The sequence below is a fragment of the Trachinotus anak genome, unplaced genomic scaffold, assembly GCF_046630095.1.
Source record: "Trachinotus anak isolate AG129_WGS33_773 ecotype Australia unplaced genomic scaffold, CSIRO_AGI_Tana_v1 ptg000016l, whole genome shotgun sequence".
NCBI lineage: Eukaryota > Metazoa > Chordata > Actinopteri > Carangiformes > Carangidae > Trachinotus > Trachinotus anak.
The window spans coordinates 5,296,843-5,316,732 of NW_027273867.1; the positions used below are offsets into that span (position 1 = coordinate 5,296,843).

Genomic DNA, 19,890 nt, shown 5'->3' on the forward strand with positions numbered 1-19,890 from the left:
GAACTTTGCTCAGCTTAGCTGCTTCCTGTGTGTGCAGTGTATAAGACGTCAGCTTCCTAAACTGCTGAATCTTCTCTTATTTACCTTGATGACTGCTAATGTAATTAAAATGTAACATTGTTTAATCTGTCTACACTGATATTAACATTCTTTTAACACAGTGTTATATTAACACTCCCTTGTGTATATCTTCACTCAATCAGTATCATCGTATGCATGTTTGAATATAAATTTGTTAGTGTTTCTGTGATGTCTGGATGATATCTGAGGCCTGAATGATTTAGGGTTGGAGCTACTGACTTTTTCAAACTCGATTTTCAAATTTTATTAATTTTCTTATTAATTATTATTATTAATTTATTATTATTTTAATCATAAAAGGTCCCATATTGTACAACATGAGATTTCAATGTCTTTTTTGATTATACAGCAGGTCTAGATTCTATATTAATACTGTGTAAGTATCAAAGCCTCAGTCCACAGAGAAATACACACAGCCTGTATTCAGAAACTGAGCCTTAAAACCAGCCGTCAGAACTTCTGTAACTTTGTGATGTCACAACAAGGCAGTCACCACCCTCAGCCGAGCCACAAACCCAGATCATCCGGACCCACCATCCAATTTTGCAGGATTTGGTTTCTCTAAGTGTTAACCTGAAATCTGCTATATTTTTATTTGATCACTCACAAAACAGAAGAGACGCTCAGATCCTCTCTTCTGATTGGCTCACCGACCTGTTGTTAGTAGAGCTTCAGAGAGAAGCCTGAGAGAGGAGATGTAAAACTACACGGAGATGGTTTTTGGTTCTTAAAACCACAAATATATCTTCTGATGGAGATCAACACTTTAAATAAAACACAGAAGTGTAAAATATGGGACCTTTAAGTTTATATATCTAAAAATTTATTTGCAATGCAATGAAATTTTTCTGTTTTAGAAACTTAAACCACCATATGTTTGGTATTTTTACTTGATAGACTGAAATGATAAACATAATAAATTGTCATTGAGTAATTTTTTACTAAAACAAATTAATTTGGCCTATGATAAAAACATCTCTCAGCCAACAGTTTAAATAACAAATCTACATTTTAAAATATTTATTTATTCTTGGGAATTTTTACTGTTTAGATTTGTTTTGGTGAACTAAGTTGCATGCCAAGAGCTTATCACCGCTTGGTGTATTTGATGAGTGTATTTTATAGGTGAGCAGCCGCAGCAGCCATTACGCAGACTAACACTGCTAACACTGCGCCTTGCGTCATGGAGTGAATCTGCATTCTTTCTCTCTGTCTGTAGGGGCTCAGGAGGTTCTCATTGACCCAGGTATGGTATCTCTAACCAACATAGCTGTAGTAGACAACAACCTTCCTGTCTGCTTTAGGTCGCATTAGCCCTGTGTTTGGTGTCGTTTTCCATCCCGCATCATCAGAATGTTTATTCCTGTGCTTTATTTTGGAAAATCACCTGATGTTTTATTTCCCTCCTGTGACAGGTAGCACTCTCCTGTATTGATTTACAGCCGCCTTTGTTTTTCTTATGTACCTGCTCTTTCTCACAGCCACATTTTTGATCAGTATCACATGACTACACAATTGAAAATGAAGCCTTGTAATGGCCTCACTCACTTGCTTCAATTCTTTATTTATCAAGCCCCCATTATCCCCACAACTCACATCTTCCTTTTGATTGAAAATCGCTTAACCCTATCAAAAATATTTTGAATATGTTTCTACCTCTTTAAAGACAAGTTTACGTATCTCTGTAGAAGTACCAGCAGGTGGCATCCATTACCAGTGGTGCATACTTTGATTTCCCACTTTATGAATGCTCACCGTTGCATAAACAAATCACAGTTCATTTATTTTCTATCACTTCATCATCTCAAAAATTGTACTTTCTTTAGTTCTGTGCAGATATTGTGCGAAGTGTTTTCTTTTTCTTATGTTGTATGTGCAATTTGGCCAAGAAATAGTGCAGTACAGCATCTCATTATTCACACCTTTGTCACAGTGACAGTGTTGCTGGGCACAGCCCTGTTGCTATGTGACGCACTTTCAATTGGTATTTGTATTCTAATCAGATTTGGCCAAGAGATGCACCTTGCAATTGCTTTGAAAACATTTCTGGTGCGGGTCTGACTCTGCCTGGGACACAACCGTAAAACATTGTTTTGATCATCACATCTCAGAATATTCATGATATCACTTGTTACTGGTGTGAGGGAGAGTGGAGGCAAGCTGGTGTAGATGTAAGGGGATGATCAGGAACTAGGAATACACGCACATTTTACATTGTTTACTTCAATATTAGTTGTTGTTTTCTGCTCAGATATATTAACAGCCCTGTCCTCTGTGATGATCTTCAACAATATTTGAACACTGTATATCTGGGTCTTATTTAATATACTGTATATATCAGTATTCATGTGGCAATGGTAGCCAGGGAGATGTCTCTAGAGTATTTAAGGTCCCTCTACTTCCTGTTGTCATTTCCTTTCTCTTTGTGATGGAACAGTCTGATGGATGGTCGTCCCAGTGTCTCTCAGAAACTAATCATACACCATCGTCTTTTGAGTGTAGGTGCCCTCACAACCAATGGCATCAGTGCTGACACCAGTACTGAGATTGGACGAGCAAAGAACTGCCTGAGCCCTGAGGACATTATCGAGAAATACAAAGAGGCCATCTCCTACTATGGCAAGGTACTAACCACAAACTGCAGGACAGTTAAATCAATATGTCAACCTGTATTTATTGTTGAATGAAAGATACTCATATATAATATCTTGTGGCATTAGAGTGGGTGATTTTAACATTAAAAAAACTGCTTTCCCAGGTTTTAAATACCAAATTTTTGAAACAGCATTAAGTCCATGAAACAAGTATCCATCAAAATTTCTTCTTTAAAATAAGAGTTTACATGTACATGGAAAACCAGAATATTGATCAGCTGCACAAGAACAAACTGCAGTATCTGATCCAACACTAACTAGCATATAACAGTTTTTTAATAGAAGGCCAGTATTGACTCAATATATCAGTCAAATGTTAGTATTGTCCAAATATTCATTTAATGTTTGAAAGACTGATAATAATGCTTTTATTAAGTTTGCTTAAATCCGTTTCAAGTAATGTACATGTGTATAGAATTTTTCAAGACTAGACATCACAAAGTGTCAATTAGGATGCTCCTTGTCTCTTAAAGAGCAAGTGTCAATTTTAGTCAAAAATTAAAAGCACTTAAATGATTCATTATTTTTTTAGGTTATATCAGTTTCAGGACCCATTCATTTGATTAATCATATAATTAGGAATTATTGTTATATACTACAGGCAAGTACAGAAAAAAATGATATAATAACGAATAATCTTAGACCATATCCTCCCTCGATGACATCATACTGCCATACTTTGGCTGCTGTGAATGTGGAACAGGTTTTAAAGTACATGTAGTAATAACAATGTGTTATAAAGTCTTACATTTTAATTTCACTAGAATATCTCATGATAAAAAAATACTGAGCCTTTTTTAAAAATGAATGTTTATATTTGTGGACTGTTTTTAAAAATATATTTCCATCGGTAGTGGGTTGGTTTTGGCCTTTTGATGGGTCTGTAACAAAAATATAGACGATTACTAGCCTTATCTTTTAACTAAAAAAAAAAGTTCTACAGTTTAGGAGCCATAACCTCAAAGGCACATGTTCTCCTTCAGTTTTTGTCTGGATCAACGAGCAGCGAGCTCTGATCAGCAAACATCAAAGATGTACTGATGATGCACAGCTGCAGTAGCTCTCTAATGTAGACAGGTGGTGTATGGTGTCTTAATCTTATGTTGGTCTTGATTTAGGATCGTACCTTTGATTTTAGATGGGGTAAATATATGGGGTAAATACTCCACAGTGTCTGACCCCCCAGATGTCTAAAAATGATCACAACAATCTTAAATAGGATTCTGCCTGTTTCTAGGCATGATCATATATGTGATTGTTTATGATGAGGTTGCTTTATTTCAAAACCATCACTCCAGGCAGAAATGTAGTGTCCATGTAGTAATATATTATTCCTCTCAGCAGGGGGCAGTATTTAGTTTGGTTTGATGCAGTTTGAAGGCAGTGACAACACTGTATTTGAGCAGGATCAGACCAGCACATCCTCACAGCAGCTGTTTATTCCTGAAAGCTACATGGGGACAAGACTTACAAACAAGCACGAGAGCATGTGTAACCTCTGGTCATGAAACTATATCAGCCAGTGATGATAACCTGTTAAAAATCAGACAAATCAGTTAATGTAATGTATCTGTTCCTGTCTTTTGATTACTGTACTTGAACAAAGTCACTAAGAATAGCATTAAAGTATCCTCATTGCTTAGGGAAAGCTGAATGGGCTCATTATGCCACCAGACTATTCAGAGGCAATCCTGTGCTCTATCTTCATTATTATAATTGCCTTTTTGCACTGACCTCCCACAGCCCTTTTACCTGTAACTAGTTCATTCAGAATTAAATTACATCTCAACACGTAGCCATTCAGATGTTAATTGAATTTTAATAAGGAGACAATGAGAGTGAAAGTGGAAGGAAGTTGATGGACGGTAAGATATTAAAAAAAAAAAAAGATATATAAAAAAAAGCACGTGTCACCTCAGCAGTGGCTGGGAATCCTTGAGAAACCAGCGACAGGGGATCAGAGTTATCACGCTTGTCTGTCATCCCAATATCTGCGGTGACTGATGAGGGTGGTCATATGTTAATGAGAAAACACTCCCTCTGATAACAAGGTGGGTTGTAGAAGTCACGGCGCACCTCATTGACTAATTATCCTCCGCCCCTCCCCCGCTCCTCCTGTCTCCCTCAGTATAAGAATGCAGGCGTGATCGAGCTGGAGGCCTGTGTGAAAGCCGTCAGGGTCCTTGCCATCCAGAAGAGGGCCAGGGAGGCGTCCGAGTTCCTGCAGAATGCTGTTTACATCAACCTGGGACAGGTACGCTCTCTGACGGGGGGAAATCAAAGCTTGTCCAGCTACACAGGTTGAATCAGTGACTGCAGGGTGTCTTACTATCAGCAGAAAGACACTAAAACAGAACTCACCTGTACTAAAACTATTACCTTTTTGTTTCGCAAGAGAGTTTTGCCCTTTATGTGCTTTTCCAGTCTTGTTTCTTTTTGTGACCTATGCAGCCAATAGAATTTCCTCCAGACTTGCTCTTTAAGTACAGTGGTGTAGCCGCTTCCTCTTACTTATATGTCACGAATACACCACACACTGCTCTTGCTTAACATCACCATTTAATGATCATCAACAACATTTTGGTCTTTTGTGTCATAAGTATTTTGAACAGCTCTTACAACCATCTTCAATGGACAACGCTCCTTCCATCTTGTGTGTCCAAGTCTGGGACAGTTATTCTACTGTCTTTCAATAATTGTCAGTGATTTGTGTTCACTCTATCATGATATACTCCACATATATGTTTATACAAGGAAGAGAGAAAAAAAAATATTCATAAATATACAAAATACAAGTGAGACATCACGATACATAATCAATTATGTATTTACAGGAATTACAATGTCTTGAATGAAAACATCGGCCTTGCAGCTTTCATAAGTCAAAGTATGTACTATTAGTAACTATTAGTTTTTCAAGTATTATAGTTTGCAATTTAAATATCCAGAATACTTCTCTTTAAATTTAATTTCATGAATGCATGAAAGGCTGATGAGAGTATCTTCTTTATGTATTTTTCTTGATAATTCTTCGTGTACAGGATGTTACAAACTAAGGCAAGGACAACTAATTCTGTTTTGATGGTTAAAGACCCCTTCAGACATGTTTGGTAATATTTGAAATACTCTTCTTTGAATATCTTTACGCATTGCATTGCATCATGAAATGTAATATGATAATTTATGCTGAAACTCACAGATAAATAGTCTTCTTGTTTAATGTGTGGTAGAGAACACATTCATTTCAGCTATAAGTCATCATCAGCTCAAACAACAGTAGTGATAGTTTATATAGATAGGTTAAGTTTAAACTAGATACACAATTGCTTAATGAGATACATCCATGAAAGACTCTCCCAGAAGTGAGACGCCTAAGGAGGGCGGTGTAGCCATGACAACAGCATCACATGATGAAACGGCTAAACTAAAAGTTAAAGTTAAAGAACAAATACAAGAACAAATGTTCTTTAACATTATTAATGTCTGAAATAGTTTTTACACAAAAAAATCAATTATCTATTTAAACATTATGAAAAATTAAAATTACATTTACTACTCCTGCCTCATCGAAAAATCCAGCATCTATTAATTTGCAAACTTTGCTTATTTATACAAACGTTTATGTGCTGGACACAAGATGTCTCTTGCTGCACTGAAAAATCCAGTCTTATTGATGTGCACTGGAGGTTTCCAGTTTCCACGTCACACTTGTTCAACAGGATTCGTGTCTAAACTGGAGATGTCACAAAATCATCTGGTCTGAACACATCTTACACTCAGAGGACAGAGAAACTCCTGCTTCAGCAGCTGAATGTGAAAACAGCCTTCTACTGTCAAACTCTGCTCTCACATCATCCTGCACAGTGAAGTTCAAACATCCAACTCAAGCAGCAATAAGAAAACTACACCTTTTAGTGGAGGGGGTCTTTAATGCTGTCTCCATAACTACAGCTGTCAGAGGAGGAGAAGATCCAGCGCTACAGTATCCTGTCCGAGCTCTACGAACTGATCGGCTTCCACCGCAAGTCAGCGTTTTTCAAGCGTGTTGCAGCGATGCAGTGTGTGGCTCCCACCATCCCCGAGCCTGGCTGGAGGGCCTGCTACAAGCTGCTGCTGGAGACGTTGCCTGGATACAGCCTGTCTCTGGATCCCAAGGATTTCAGCAAAGGTAGGTTCAGATTTTTTTTTTTCTTTTTTTGGATTATGCAAAAATCTAGAGAAATGAAAAGTTAATTTTCAAACTTCTTATCACATGTAAATGTTTGGACAGTGTATGAACATTGTTCCCTGGTGTATTCTGTGCAGACACATCATCTTCAAATGATTCACATTTATATTAGACAGTGTGTTTCATTATTGATTATGTTTTTATTGATTGATTGTACTCTATAAATTGCACAACAGTGAAAACAAAAGCGAATCCCATTCACATTTGAGAAACTGGAACTAGAGAATATTTGGTATTTTTGTGTGATACCAGAACTGATCATCAGAGTTGTTGCTGGTTAATTTTCTGTTGACCACTTAAGTAATTAATCAACTGATCAGCTCCAGTCTGTTTAAGACTCTTGGTTGAACATATCTGTACACTTGAGAGAAGAGAAACTGCAGCACTTTTACTAAATTATGAAAAAATCAGCTCTGCTTTTATCAGAATCAAAAGTGAACATGAGTGTAAAACATTTACATAAATGTGTGTTTTCTACCAGCAGCTGTGTCATTGTTACTGTATGATACACCCAGTGGGAGGTGGTACAGTCAAAGTGAAATGTAAACAAAACAACAGTGACAGTTACACACATATGTACACTGTATCTTTACTGCTTGAGGTAATATATTGAGGTTTTTTTTGACAAGGCCAGAGCTTTTGTTTTGGCTGCAGGCTACTATGAGTAGATCATGCTTCTCTATAATGCAGCAAGTTCATCACATTTTTGATCATTTTCAAAGTCCAGGAATTTCAATAAAACTGTGGGATTTCAGTCCTTTGTGTGATGTAAATCAGATCTTGAACAGGTCTGAACCTGAGGAGAGGTTCTTTTGTTTGCTGGACATACAGCAACCAACATCTGTACAGTTATGAGAGACAGTAAAGAGGAACAGAGTCAGTCTGAGGTGAAATAAAGCTGAGGGACTGCTCTGATCCTATAACTGTTAGATGTATTTATTATTTTTAAGGGTCACAAGTCAAGCAGAGCAGATTTTATGTCGGGGAAAAGAAGCAAAAGTCACTGAATTGATCTTTTTCACATACTGAAAGCGGCAAGTGGCAGCGGCGTAAACACATATTTAATAGATAAACGAAATTAATAGCATGGTTTGATTCCACCTTGAGCTTTGTTGTCTTTTCAAGAGCCTGCTCCTTCAGGGTGTTCTGCATTCAAGCCACCACTTTGCTCAAAAAGAGGCACAGCTGAGACCTGACCCGCGCCTTTGTAGACTCTTTGCTAAGGTGCTTGTGATAAGCTTCACAGTTCCACAGACTCTTGACCCTGGCTCATTTCAGCCACTCAATGGCAAGCGTTGGCAACACAAAAGACTTTGCTCACAGTGAGCAGAAAAAGTCAGATACACCCATATGTTACTCCAGGGAGGTTGTGAGATTTATTTCTGATGTGCTGTTAATCTTTGTCCTCGTTTTATAAACTGTGATTAGAACTGAGCTGGAGGTTGTTTGAAGGGAAATGCGATGTTTGAGATACATCACACCAATATCACTAACGCACCAAATATCAGTCATTTAGCACTACTGTGATTTTCCCATCATACAAAAGGTAAAGAATGTGATATCTCCTTGCACTTATTAAATAGATGTAGTTTAGTTCTTACGCCAAGGTTTCCCACTGCACTGAGGCTTTAGTGATGTCCTCACTCATAAGTCGCTTTGGATAAAAGCGTCTGCCAAATGAGTAACTACATTTATTATCAACATCATCCAGGTTATCTCAGTTTCTACCTGATTTTGAATTTATAACAGAACGTCCGTGTTACAAACTGGTTGTGGAATTTGAAAGTTATGAATGTTAATCAGGTAGAGAAGGCCTAATGAAGACATTAAGTTGTAGTAAGTAAGGGTAGTAAAACATCCAGGGTTTTTGGGAAGTGATTGTTACTAGGGGCTAAGTAAGAATTCTGTATCCCAGCCTCTGCTTCTGTAATTTTGATAAAACCCTCCAACTTAAGGTCAGTACTAAATAGTTGCAGTAGCCTTTTTAACAGTATATTTAATTTTCAGACAAACAGTATGTTCACAGGCATAACAATGAGCTCATATTAAGCAGCCAACCAACAGGTAACTTTACATTTGCAGTTTTATGTGATTTGGTGCTAAATTGTACCACATTATTTAAAAAATGCTGTATTTTAGTGGTTTATTGTTGTTACTCTAGCAAAATGATGGCAAAGTAAAAGAAGTGATTGATTCCTCCGCATTTTGTCAAGTCAAGGAACATTTTCAAGACACTTTTGAAAGTTATTTTTAAAGTTTTAGCAGGCTAAAGTGAGAGCGTCAGTGACTAAATTACTTATTGTATAAAAGTAGCTGTATGATTGAAAGTGAGAGAAGTTGATCTTAAGGGAAAAAAAGCATTAAATAACAGTGAATATTTTTTGATGACCAGTTTTTCTCTCATTACTAAGAGGGCAAAACAGAAGCTTCCTGACATTCTGAGACATATTATCAGTCGTTTATACCGATATTTTACTGAATGTAAAGTACAGTATTTTAATGTATGTAAGTACCATTATAATAAATAAATAACAGCTCTTCCTTGCTCCTCCAGTCCTTAGATTTATATTGGTAATTTTGTGGCATTTATTTATTTATTTTTATATAAAAGTGGAGTCTTTGTTTGGATAGAGTAAGGCAAATTTATGAATCATCATTTCGTAGTAGAATATTAAAGAAATGTTTCAGCTTGGGTTATTTTGAATAAAACGTGCCACTCTGGTCCAGAAATACTTCACATCCTACTTTATGAGCATCTAAGTTCCCACTTTTCTCTGATAACACAGGCGGCAGCTGAGTGTGGGACAGAGTTGCAACTGGAAACGTTTCTTGGGAGTCAAATAAAATCTATGAACAAATTTATAGCTGATGATTAACAGTTTGAAGTAAGGCAAAATTTTCAATGCTTTTGTCCCGTTTATAGATTTTTGCCTGTTCTTGAAGTTAACCTTGGTCACAAACATAGGGGGACACTTTACTTCTAATCTCTTATTCAATGTAAACATTTTAAATTATAAAATGAGTCTCAAGTGGATGAATAGGGAGACCAGTCCATGGAACTTGTAAACCTGAATCACAGACCTTAACTACAGATAAAAAAGGACAGTGCTCTTGAATACAGCTGAGACCCAGGTATCCACTCCCTCCCACGGGGCTGATGGGAAGGCAGGGAATAATAGTTCTAAGTCTTTTGGCAGACTGGATCAGGTGGGAGTTTATCAAGCAATAAGCTGGAGAGTCAAGTTGAAGTGAGAAAGAAAATGGGGATCACTGGTGCATTCCAATAAGGCTGCTTTGCCCCGAGATACAGTGGAACAAATGGCTTTTTAAGTGGCTCACAGGCCCTTTTCACTTCTCCCCTCTCTTACCAGAAATGGGAACACACTCATTTTCAGTCTTCTTTCTTCCCCTCACACAGACCTCTGTTCTCCACCGATGTCACGCTGTCACAGAAATGTGGGGAGTTTTTTTTGTAATAATTTACATGTTTATTCTTGAGGAGAATAATGGCAGTCATCATCCCGCACAGTAGCAAACCCCCCCCCCAGCTTTGTCAGAGGTGGTCCGAAGGTACGGTGCCTTTTGAATCAGGTTTTGCATGACAGTGTGACTGCTAGGCCGTGGCGCCACGCTCATTATCTTGGTGGTGTGTTAATTGGATTGCCAGACACCTCCAGCTCAGGTCTGAAAATACCACAAAATGAAGTCATTTTTCGTGTTCGAGTGAGAGTGGCATCCTCAGAAAATCCTAAGTGTCCTTTGGATTACTGTCCTCCAGATAAGCGCTAGTTTTGGCAGACAGGTGGGAGTCAGCTATTTTTAGACTGCTTAGTGGGTGCAGTTTCACCACAGAAAAAAAAATAGCTTATGAAGGAATTGCATTTAGAGTTTGTTCAGATGGCAGAAGAAATCAGGATGAATAATCGCCGTGGTAGAAAAATGCTGATAACTGAAAAGCATTGTGGGCATGATTTGACGTTATTGGAAGTGGTATTTAAGCTGAGAAAACATCCAAGTGTTTACCAAATATCCTCCTTCCCTGTGGCCCCCGAGGCCTCTCCAGCACATCTTTCCTCTAGTTTTCTTTCCCACTCAGTGAGTCAACAGTCGACAGCTGGGAGTGGAGCAGGGGATCTCGTAGGGGGCTGAGGGTCTTATGTAACATTTGGTGTCAGGCTAGAATGCTATTAAGATGTCTTGTGGAGCTCTGCAGAGCAAACAACGCTGGCTAAGTTAGCGCCACACTGGAGCACATGTGATAGTCTGCGATGGGGATACAATTTTAAGAGGTGGCTCCGATGAAAACACTCAAGTTTGATCTTATTATGTTTGGCCTTTTGTGTGTGAGGCAAATACAGACTTATGAAGTTTGTCACACACTTGTTTCACACTTGTTACATTGCAGAGTAATTATTGTGTAGGAGTATTTACAGAACAGTGTGTTGAATTTATAATATTCACAAATATCACAACATGCAAATGCAAGCTCATATTGATTAAAGTCATTTAATCAAGTGCAATCAATGTTATGTTATCAGTAGTGTTGTGTTTTTGTTTGTTATATCAGAGGAAACCTCTCATATGTAAAACAGAACCTTCAGTGATTAAAGGATAACGAATTATGATCATGTCATAATCATACGATTCGATTAAGAAGTGATGATGATGATGATGATGATGATGATGGTATTTGTTTTGGCCCAGTCACAGCTGTGTTTACTTTAAGATCAAGAATATTTTGTTGTATTTAGATTTTGTAAAGCTGCAGCAAATTTAATTAAATTCAATTCAAGAAACTTAATTTGTCCCCAGGTGGCACAAAGAGTAGACACAAAATACACAAAACAAAACACACAACCAGTGCAACACAAACTGTACACATTAAGAAAGACAAAAAGTAAAACGACAATGGCATGAAAAAAAAATCAATACTGGTCCTGATATTATAGTGAGACTGACAGTAACAGGCTTTACTAGTGCAAATAAATACATAAATGAATCTATATGTGAATAAACAAAACTGTTTTTGTAACCGTGACTACAGGTGACTTTCTGCATAGGTTGATATAAGAACCCGTTCAAAGTATTAAGTTACTCATTGTAGGTATTGACAGATTGTAAAACAGTTACAGAATTTGACAAATAAAGGTCCACTTACTAACATTTATACATATGTGTGCTTTTAAGCACATATGTATTTATGTAACTGAAGTTCAATACTTCCAGTCATCTGCTAATGCAGACCATGAGATGCAGCTGAAAGCTCGACAAAAAGCTAAATAGAGTTTTCAAGGTGACCTTCGATGCTCAGCTGCAGAATCAATTCCTGGAACTGTTTTCTTTTTATATGCATTTATATTTGTGTAATTTGTGATTAGATAATATATGTATTAACAATCCTAAATTAATAAAAAAATAAAGGATGAATGACGTTGTATTACCATGGCTGTGACCAGGGGAGTCAATAATTTAAGATGTCTAATTTCTGGTCAAAGCCGGCCAATCAGAGACATCGAATCAGTTGGGATACAAACTGAGAACTGTGTACATTTTAATTTTGGTAACTTACCTCACCTGCACATCCACTCCATAAAAAAACAACAAAAAAACAACAATGTATTTGTAATGTTTTATGTGTTAGAATTGAATCAAATCAAATGGCAGATATAGCAAAACAGAAAAATCCTCAGCCAAGTATTCGTATCTGAACATAGGTTGCTCTCTCACAAATATCAGTCTCACTTTACATTTTCATTTGAAACATTTTTCCTCATCCTGGTAACATTTGATGTGGGGACACAGTGTCTTGAAGTTATGTGTCAGATGAGCAGAGAATCATTCTGCTGACTCTGTTGATGCTTCTGTACTAATGTTTTTTTGGTAGTTGTGTAACATTAGATGTCAGCAATGAGCTTTGTCAGTGTGTGAGTCTGAATCTCTCCATCATCTCTCTCTCTCTCTCTCTCTCTCTCTCTTTCTCTCTCTCAGGCACCCACAGAGGCTGGGCTGCTGTACAGATGCGCCTCCTGCATGAACTGGTGTACGCCTCGCGTCGCATGGGCAACCCTGCTCTGTCTGTGCGCCACCTGTCCTTCCTGCTGCAGACCATGCTGGACTTCCTGTCTGATCAAGGTCAGCCCACAGTAAACACTCAGAACAAAGCTTGAAAAATATCACACACACTCTGATATGTAGAATCTAAACCCTGTGAGGGGCTTCCCGCTTCATGCCTAGGCATAAAAAAAAAAAAATTCTAGAAACAGCCACCCTGTCCTTTGGTGATTGCAGCATTATACCTTGTGCTTAATAGTATACGACGCACAACAAAGCCAGCTTTTTCTTGGCGCGAGTGCAACATTGTGCTCTGAGCAGAAATCCTGTGCAGACAGGAGATAGGGTTTTTACTGAAGCAGTGTGAGCCAGACGGTCCACTGGCCACACAATAGAGGCCAGTGTAATCCTTGGTTGGCTACAGAGCATGAGAATGGAGGGAGGGAGAGGAGGGAGAGGAGGTATGAACAACACGAAGGAAGCTTACTGTATAAAATATTAAACATCAGCAAAGGGACTGCTGCAGCTGTGTTTAGGGTGCTGATAGTAAAAGCTTTCTTAGGAATAGTCCTGCAGGAATAATATTACTATCTACAGCCTTAAATACATCAAGGGCCAGAAAAAACAGGACTGAATGATGTAACTACTACTGCCACTGTTGAGTATTTTCTCAGTGGAGGAGCTGACCTTGTAAGCTGCCGCGTTGAGCTGCCTTTGCTACAATAAAATACCATTTCATATTTACTTGGTGTAACTTTCAGAGCTCAGAGCTCTGCCTGAAGCAGTTTGGGTGTCCTCCTTTGATTGCACAGCCCCTGTTCTCAGAGGTATTCCTGTGCACATGTGGGAAGTCTGGAAAGGATCCTTGATGTTAGTGTCCGGTTCACTCAGACTTTGTATGGAATTTAAAAAATTTTTTTTAGCCCCTTTAATCTAACCGCTTAGATAGTTTTCCTCTCTGAAGTCTTTATTGTGCAAATGCTTACTTAAAAGCTTATTTGAAACATGATTACCTGTATACATGATGAAGAAATCTACATGGGGAAATCAGGTTTCTCTAATCCTCTAACCCCTCAGAAACCAGGGTTTTAATGCCTCCCTGCCGGCGACAGCCAGCGCTGGAATAATTATGTTTTCATGTTGTCCGTCTGTCTGTCCCATTCGTGTTAACGTGATATCTCAGTAACACCTGGAGGGAATTTCTTTAAATTTGGCACAAACATTCACTTCGATTTTGGTGGTCAAAGGTAAAGGTCAGGGTGGCCTTGCAAAACACGGTTTTGGCCTTGTGAATGAAATATCTCTTTAAATGTGGCACAAATGTCCATTTAGACTCAAGGATGAACTGATTTGATTTTAGTCGTCAAAAGTTTCTTGCAACTTGGTTGGTTGGCGGAGCCATACAGCTGCGAGGTGGTAATTCTAGTTCTTTTGAGAGAGAGAACACACACAGAAGTGTTACTTGAACACAACTGTATTTGTGTAATTATGAAACTTTATCACTTCTGCATTGGCTTCACTATTCACTTTTCAGAGTCTATGTCCATTTTTGTATATAGTCTATGTTCTCACCGTATCTGTCATAGTGCAGAATGATTGATCAGTTACAGATGGTTGCTTTCTTACATGCATCCGTCACTTCTTTTGTTAGTGTAGCTGACACAGGAGAAACACTTCACAAAGGTATGTGGTCATGAAGGTTGTAAGGTTTGCACTTACCCTGGTAGAAAGCTATGGAAATATCATCTGTGTGGCCCAACAACAAATTTTAACTTCGGAGGAGGTTAATCCCGCTGTGCCGATCACTATATTTTCCAAATGTGGAAAAATGAGTGATGTCATGGAACAACTTACTTTTTCATTGATAATGAAAATGTGTCTTTGATGACTCTGGTAATACCAGGGGTGGTACTCAAATCCTACTTGTGTAATTGTATGCGGGAGTTTTTTTTAATTTGTTGGAGCTGCTATGAAATACAGCTAAATTGAAGGAGCTAAAAATAGACAGAGATGATTAGAAGGGCTCTAGATATTGTCTCTCTGATAACATCATATATTAGTGTTGGTTGGTTAAGTCTTGCTCATTTTTTCGCAAATATTGATTACACTGCAACTGTAGTGAGAAAACACATTGTCTTTGAGGCTGGATGCCATCTGCCATTCTTTTCTTTTTTAATGTAATCATATCCCTCCCAGGAGCCACATCTCTAAATTGGTTTGGGGGTTTTCAAAGGCCTCTCTGAGGCTGCTTGTATCTTTTCAGGTCTTTGCTGGAATCATTAGAAACGTAGCTTGAATGTTTTATGAGAGCCTTCACCGTTTTAGCAGTGCTAGAATTGAAGATAACTCGCAGCGGCTCTCTGTCGTCTGGGTCATGACAAGGTGACCAGGTAGGGCTAATTATAGCTAGATTCTGGTACTGCCTCAGTGAGTGGCATCAGGGAAGGACACTTGAGGAGGGAGAGTAAGAAAAAACACAACCAAAAACATGAAGCAGCAGGGTGAATGGGAAAGAGATCACTTGTTTCCAGTGGACATGACTGACTGAGCTGTAGCTTCCTAGTCACCGTCTCTCAGAGCAGAACTGTGTACATTTGAATAAAATTGTAATGTGCAACAAGTATGGATCTCAGTTACGATACATGCTGACCTGATTTCTGAAGTTCTACGTACTAGGCTTAGGCTAATTTTGATAATATCGAATATTGCAATATATATATTTTTGCTGTTTTGCAGAGTCTGCTGCCAAGTCCAACTCTGATTTCACTGCAATGTACATTGTACATTGTACTTCAGCATGTGACAAATAAAACAATAACAAACAATAATATCATACGTCACTGTATTTGACCTGGACTGTATTGAGAAATTACATTTTGGATATTGCCCAAGCCCAAACAAACATATATATATATATATATATATATATATATATATATATATACATGCATACACAAAACCTGTTTGTAAGGTTTGTAAGGTTGATGTTTTACAAAATAATTTTACCTTATCAGCTTTTAAATTCTTCTTAAATTTTTAATGAGAAATACAGGTTAAATGTTAATAATAGTAATAATAACAAAAACCTAAAACACATTAAAAAAAATATGAAGTTACAGTTAACTATGGTCTGTTTACCACTGGATAACTACGATGGATGGTATATAGTAAAACTTATACTAATACAACTCTGAGACCCGAATGAAAAGTTGTTATACTGAGATTTATTTGCAGGGTTGGAATAACGTATCCCCTACATAAAAGTAGATTCAGATGTATGCTTAAAATATTCAGTGCAATATAACATAATAACATACTTTTTATATGACCAGTTCATAATTCCCAACCCATATGTTTTATCTGATGTTGAACTAAAACAAAGATGCCTTTCAGATTAGGCCTGGTGTCTCTCAACAGGTTTAGGTTATAGTGTACTTTTCCATACTGATTTGCAGGCTCAGTGCAATTTACAGCAAAGGCCCCTTGGCTCTGGATCATGGCTTCACATGGCTCCATACTGTCAATCAGAATGTCACATGTAAAGCCACAAGATTCTCTAAGATCATTGACAAGCTTGTGGAGCATGCATACTATCTCTCTTGTCTTCACTGAGTTTGTGTCCCGTTTCTCTTTCATCAAGCACAAGTGTAAGTTTGGACATGCACTCACCTTGATGTGCTTTATTTGACCAGTTTTTATCTCTTACCCATCTGGCTGCCAGATAAACAACAATGTGGTAATTGCATTGTGACTGTTGGGTGTCTCGGGTGAATGGTGTTGTTGCTGTTTGTAGTGTTTCTAAACTCTGTAGCTCCCAACACTTGGGGAAAACATGAAGGGACTGGTACAATAAGGTAAGTGGGAAAACCTTGAAACTTGACAGCTGGTGTTATTTGCCTAACTTCATTATTCTCACAGGCCACTGGTCAGAATTTCTCTAGCATGCACAGAATACATGTCTGTGTGTTATCTCCAGTGATTTGTTGATGGATGAACTCTCCCCAACTGCCAGCTACTGATCCTCTTGAGCTAGAAACCAACAAAAAACACAGAAAAATATGTGATGTCTGTAAGAATTGGTTTTATTGGTAATGTTGCTCTAATGCCATACATTACATTTTCACAGTAAATGGTGTAAATTTACATCACATACAGCATTTCATTCCAGTAGCTGGTCTAATCCCCAGATCAACACTTGGGTTGCTTTGTGCTGAGAAAGCACATTTGTACTACCTGTCCCCCCGCCCTTGCAGGAACAGGAAGTGTTCCTTGGTCAGGAAAAAGTCAAAAAGTCATAGCAGTACATGCACCAATTTTTGTAAACTTGCAAAAACAGAGACCGATAAGTTTGATATTTCTCACTTTTAAACAGTGAATTTGATACCAGAAAGATTAATGTCACCATTTCAGTTGCTCACTTTCCAGCCTACAAGGTCTTTTCTTTTTCAACTGCAGCATTTATTGTTTTGATGATTTATGTTCCACTTGAGGTATTTTTTTGCTGCTGGAGATACCATCCAAAAAAAAACTAAATTATTCATAAAACTGTTGTCATGTCTGTCAGCAGTTTTGATTTTGCAGTATAATTTGATAAATCTCCCTTTTAAAATCCATTGTCTGCATTGTCATAAAAGGTATTTGAAGCTCTAGTCTCACCTCTTCCCAATAGTATCAATAAAATAGTATCTATGAAGGACAAGTCTCAATTCACGACATGTATAGAAGAGCCTGGGGGGCCCTTAACTTCATCAAAATATGAAAATCTTTAAAAGAATCAGAAAAATTATAGCGGTGATCCCATACAGTTATGTTGATATCAATTATTCCTGCCTAAATTGCCATTTTCTTACCACGCTGTTATTTAGTCTTACATTGGCTTGTTCTCCAGAAAATAAAATGGCCATTCATTATGCCTGATTTATCAATCTGTTTGATGTACTTAGCTTGCTATCTATCATGCTGATTAAAGTAACGTGTCATCTGCAGCATGTTGACCAATCTTCAACCAACTACTCTGCGATTACATTTCATTGTTAGCTGTCAGTCCAAGTCTCCGGGGTCCTGGGGTCCATTTGATTCATTGACTAGAAAATTTGTTTTTTTTACCATCTTATTTTTTCTATATTCTTAGTTTTTATAAACACTCAACATTGTTACTGATGCCTTGTCTTTATTACAACTTAATTTCTTCTGGCCACTTCATTAGGTACACCTGTTCAACTGCATGTTAAAGCAAATATCTAACCAGCCAATCACATGGCAGCAACTCAATGCATTTAGTCATGTAGACATAGTCAAGACGACCTGATGAAGTTCAAACCGAGCATCAGAAAGGGGAAGAAAGGTGATTTAAATGACTTTGAACGTGGCATGGTTGTTGGTGGCAGATGGGCTGGTCTGAGTATTTCAGAAACTGCTCATCTACTGGGATTTTCCCACACAACCCTCTCTAGGGTTTACAGAGAATGGTCAGAAAAAGAGAAAATTTCCAGATGCCAGAGTTCAGAGGAGAATGGCCAGACTGCTTCGAGCTGACAGGAAGGCAATAATAACTCAAATAACCACTCGTTACAACCAAGGTATGCAGAAGAGCATTTCTCAATGCACAACACGTTGAACCTTGAAGCAGATTGGCTACAGCAGCAGAAGACCACACCTAGTATCACTCCTGTCAGCTAAGAACAGGAAACTGGGGCTACAATTCACATGGGCTCACCAAAACTGGACAATAGAAGATTGGAAAAACGTTGCCTGGTCTGATGAGTCGCGATTTCTGCTGTGACATTCAGATGTAGGGTCAGAATTTGGCATTAACATCATGAAAGCATGGATCCATCCTGCCTTGTATCAGCGGATCAGGCTGGTGGTGGTGGTGTAAAGGTGTGGGGGATATTTTCTTGGCAAACTTTGGGCCCCTTAGTACCAACTGAGCGTCGTTTAAACGCCACAGCCTACCTGAGTATTGTTGCTGACCATCCCTTTATGACCACAGTGTACCCATCTTTTGATGGCTACTTCCAGCAGGATAACCCACCATGTCACTAAGCTCAAATCATCTCAAACTGGTTTCTTGAACATGACAATGAGTGTAAACTACAGTGAGAATGACTGCAGTCTAATGGCCTCCACAGTCACCACATCTCAGTCCATTAGAGAACCTTTGGGATGTGGTGGAATGGAAGATTTGCATTATAGATGTGCAGATGACAAATCTGTAGCAACTGTGTGATGCTGTCATGTCAATATGGACCAAAATCTCTGAGGAATGTTTCCAGCACCTTGTTGAATCTATGCCACGAAGAATTAAGGCAGTTCTGAAGGCAAAAGGGGGTCCAACCTGGTACCAGCAAGGTGTACCTAAGAAAGTGGCCGGTGAGAGTATATCAGTCACTACCCTGCACTTGTTCTGTGGGTTCAGCTTCCCCACACAATACTCCAGTCACTACACAGTCAGAGAAAGTCCAATATGGCGTCCTGATCATAGCACAGCAATGAATTCCTACCACACTGCAGAACATCTCTCTTGCAGGGCTGGTCACACCCGGACACCAGAGCTGAGAGTTTCGACTTGGCTATCAGAAAGGAGTTACGCTGCCGTGTTTCATTTTGGGGAAACAGCAGAGAGTAGTCACATCAAGGAAGAAGGAAGGCAAGGCGGAATGAAAACAGAACATTTTGTGCATTGCAGCATGCCTGAAAGACTGGGGTTATGGCGCATCACCTACAAATGAATCAATACTTTGTTTGCCCTTCACAGATCATCCCTCACACCAACCCACCTCATATTATTTTCCTTTTCACAAAGCTTATGCTTGCAAAACAATTTCAAAAGTAGCTCAGTTGACACCTGCTGCTTTACGAATTATTTTAGATCTA

General features: G+C 38.4%; 1 protein-coding gene across 4 annotated transcripts in view; it reads left to right on the top strand.

Moving 5' to 3' along the window:
- The window catches only part of trappc9 (trafficking protein particle complex subunit 9), a 218,848-nt gene that overhangs the window by 6,136 nt on the left and 192,822 nt on the right, over positions 1-19,890 (top strand). For 3 of the 4 annotated variants that reach the window (XM_071499579.1, XM_071499580.1, XM_071499581.1), the window contains exons 5-9: positions 1,301-1,327; positions 2,584-2,705; positions 4,864-4,989; positions 6,687-6,903; positions 12,952-13,095. In XM_071499579.1, the coding sequence (XP_071355680.1) occupies positions 1,301-1,327; positions 2,584-2,705; positions 4,864-4,989; positions 6,687-6,903; positions 12,952-13,095 (636 nt within the window). The remainder of the gene's footprint in view (positions 1-1,300; positions 1,328-2,583; positions 2,706-4,863; positions 4,990-6,686; positions 6,904-12,951; positions 13,096-19,890) is intronic. The other variant, XM_071499582.1, reaches the window with a different exon arrangement.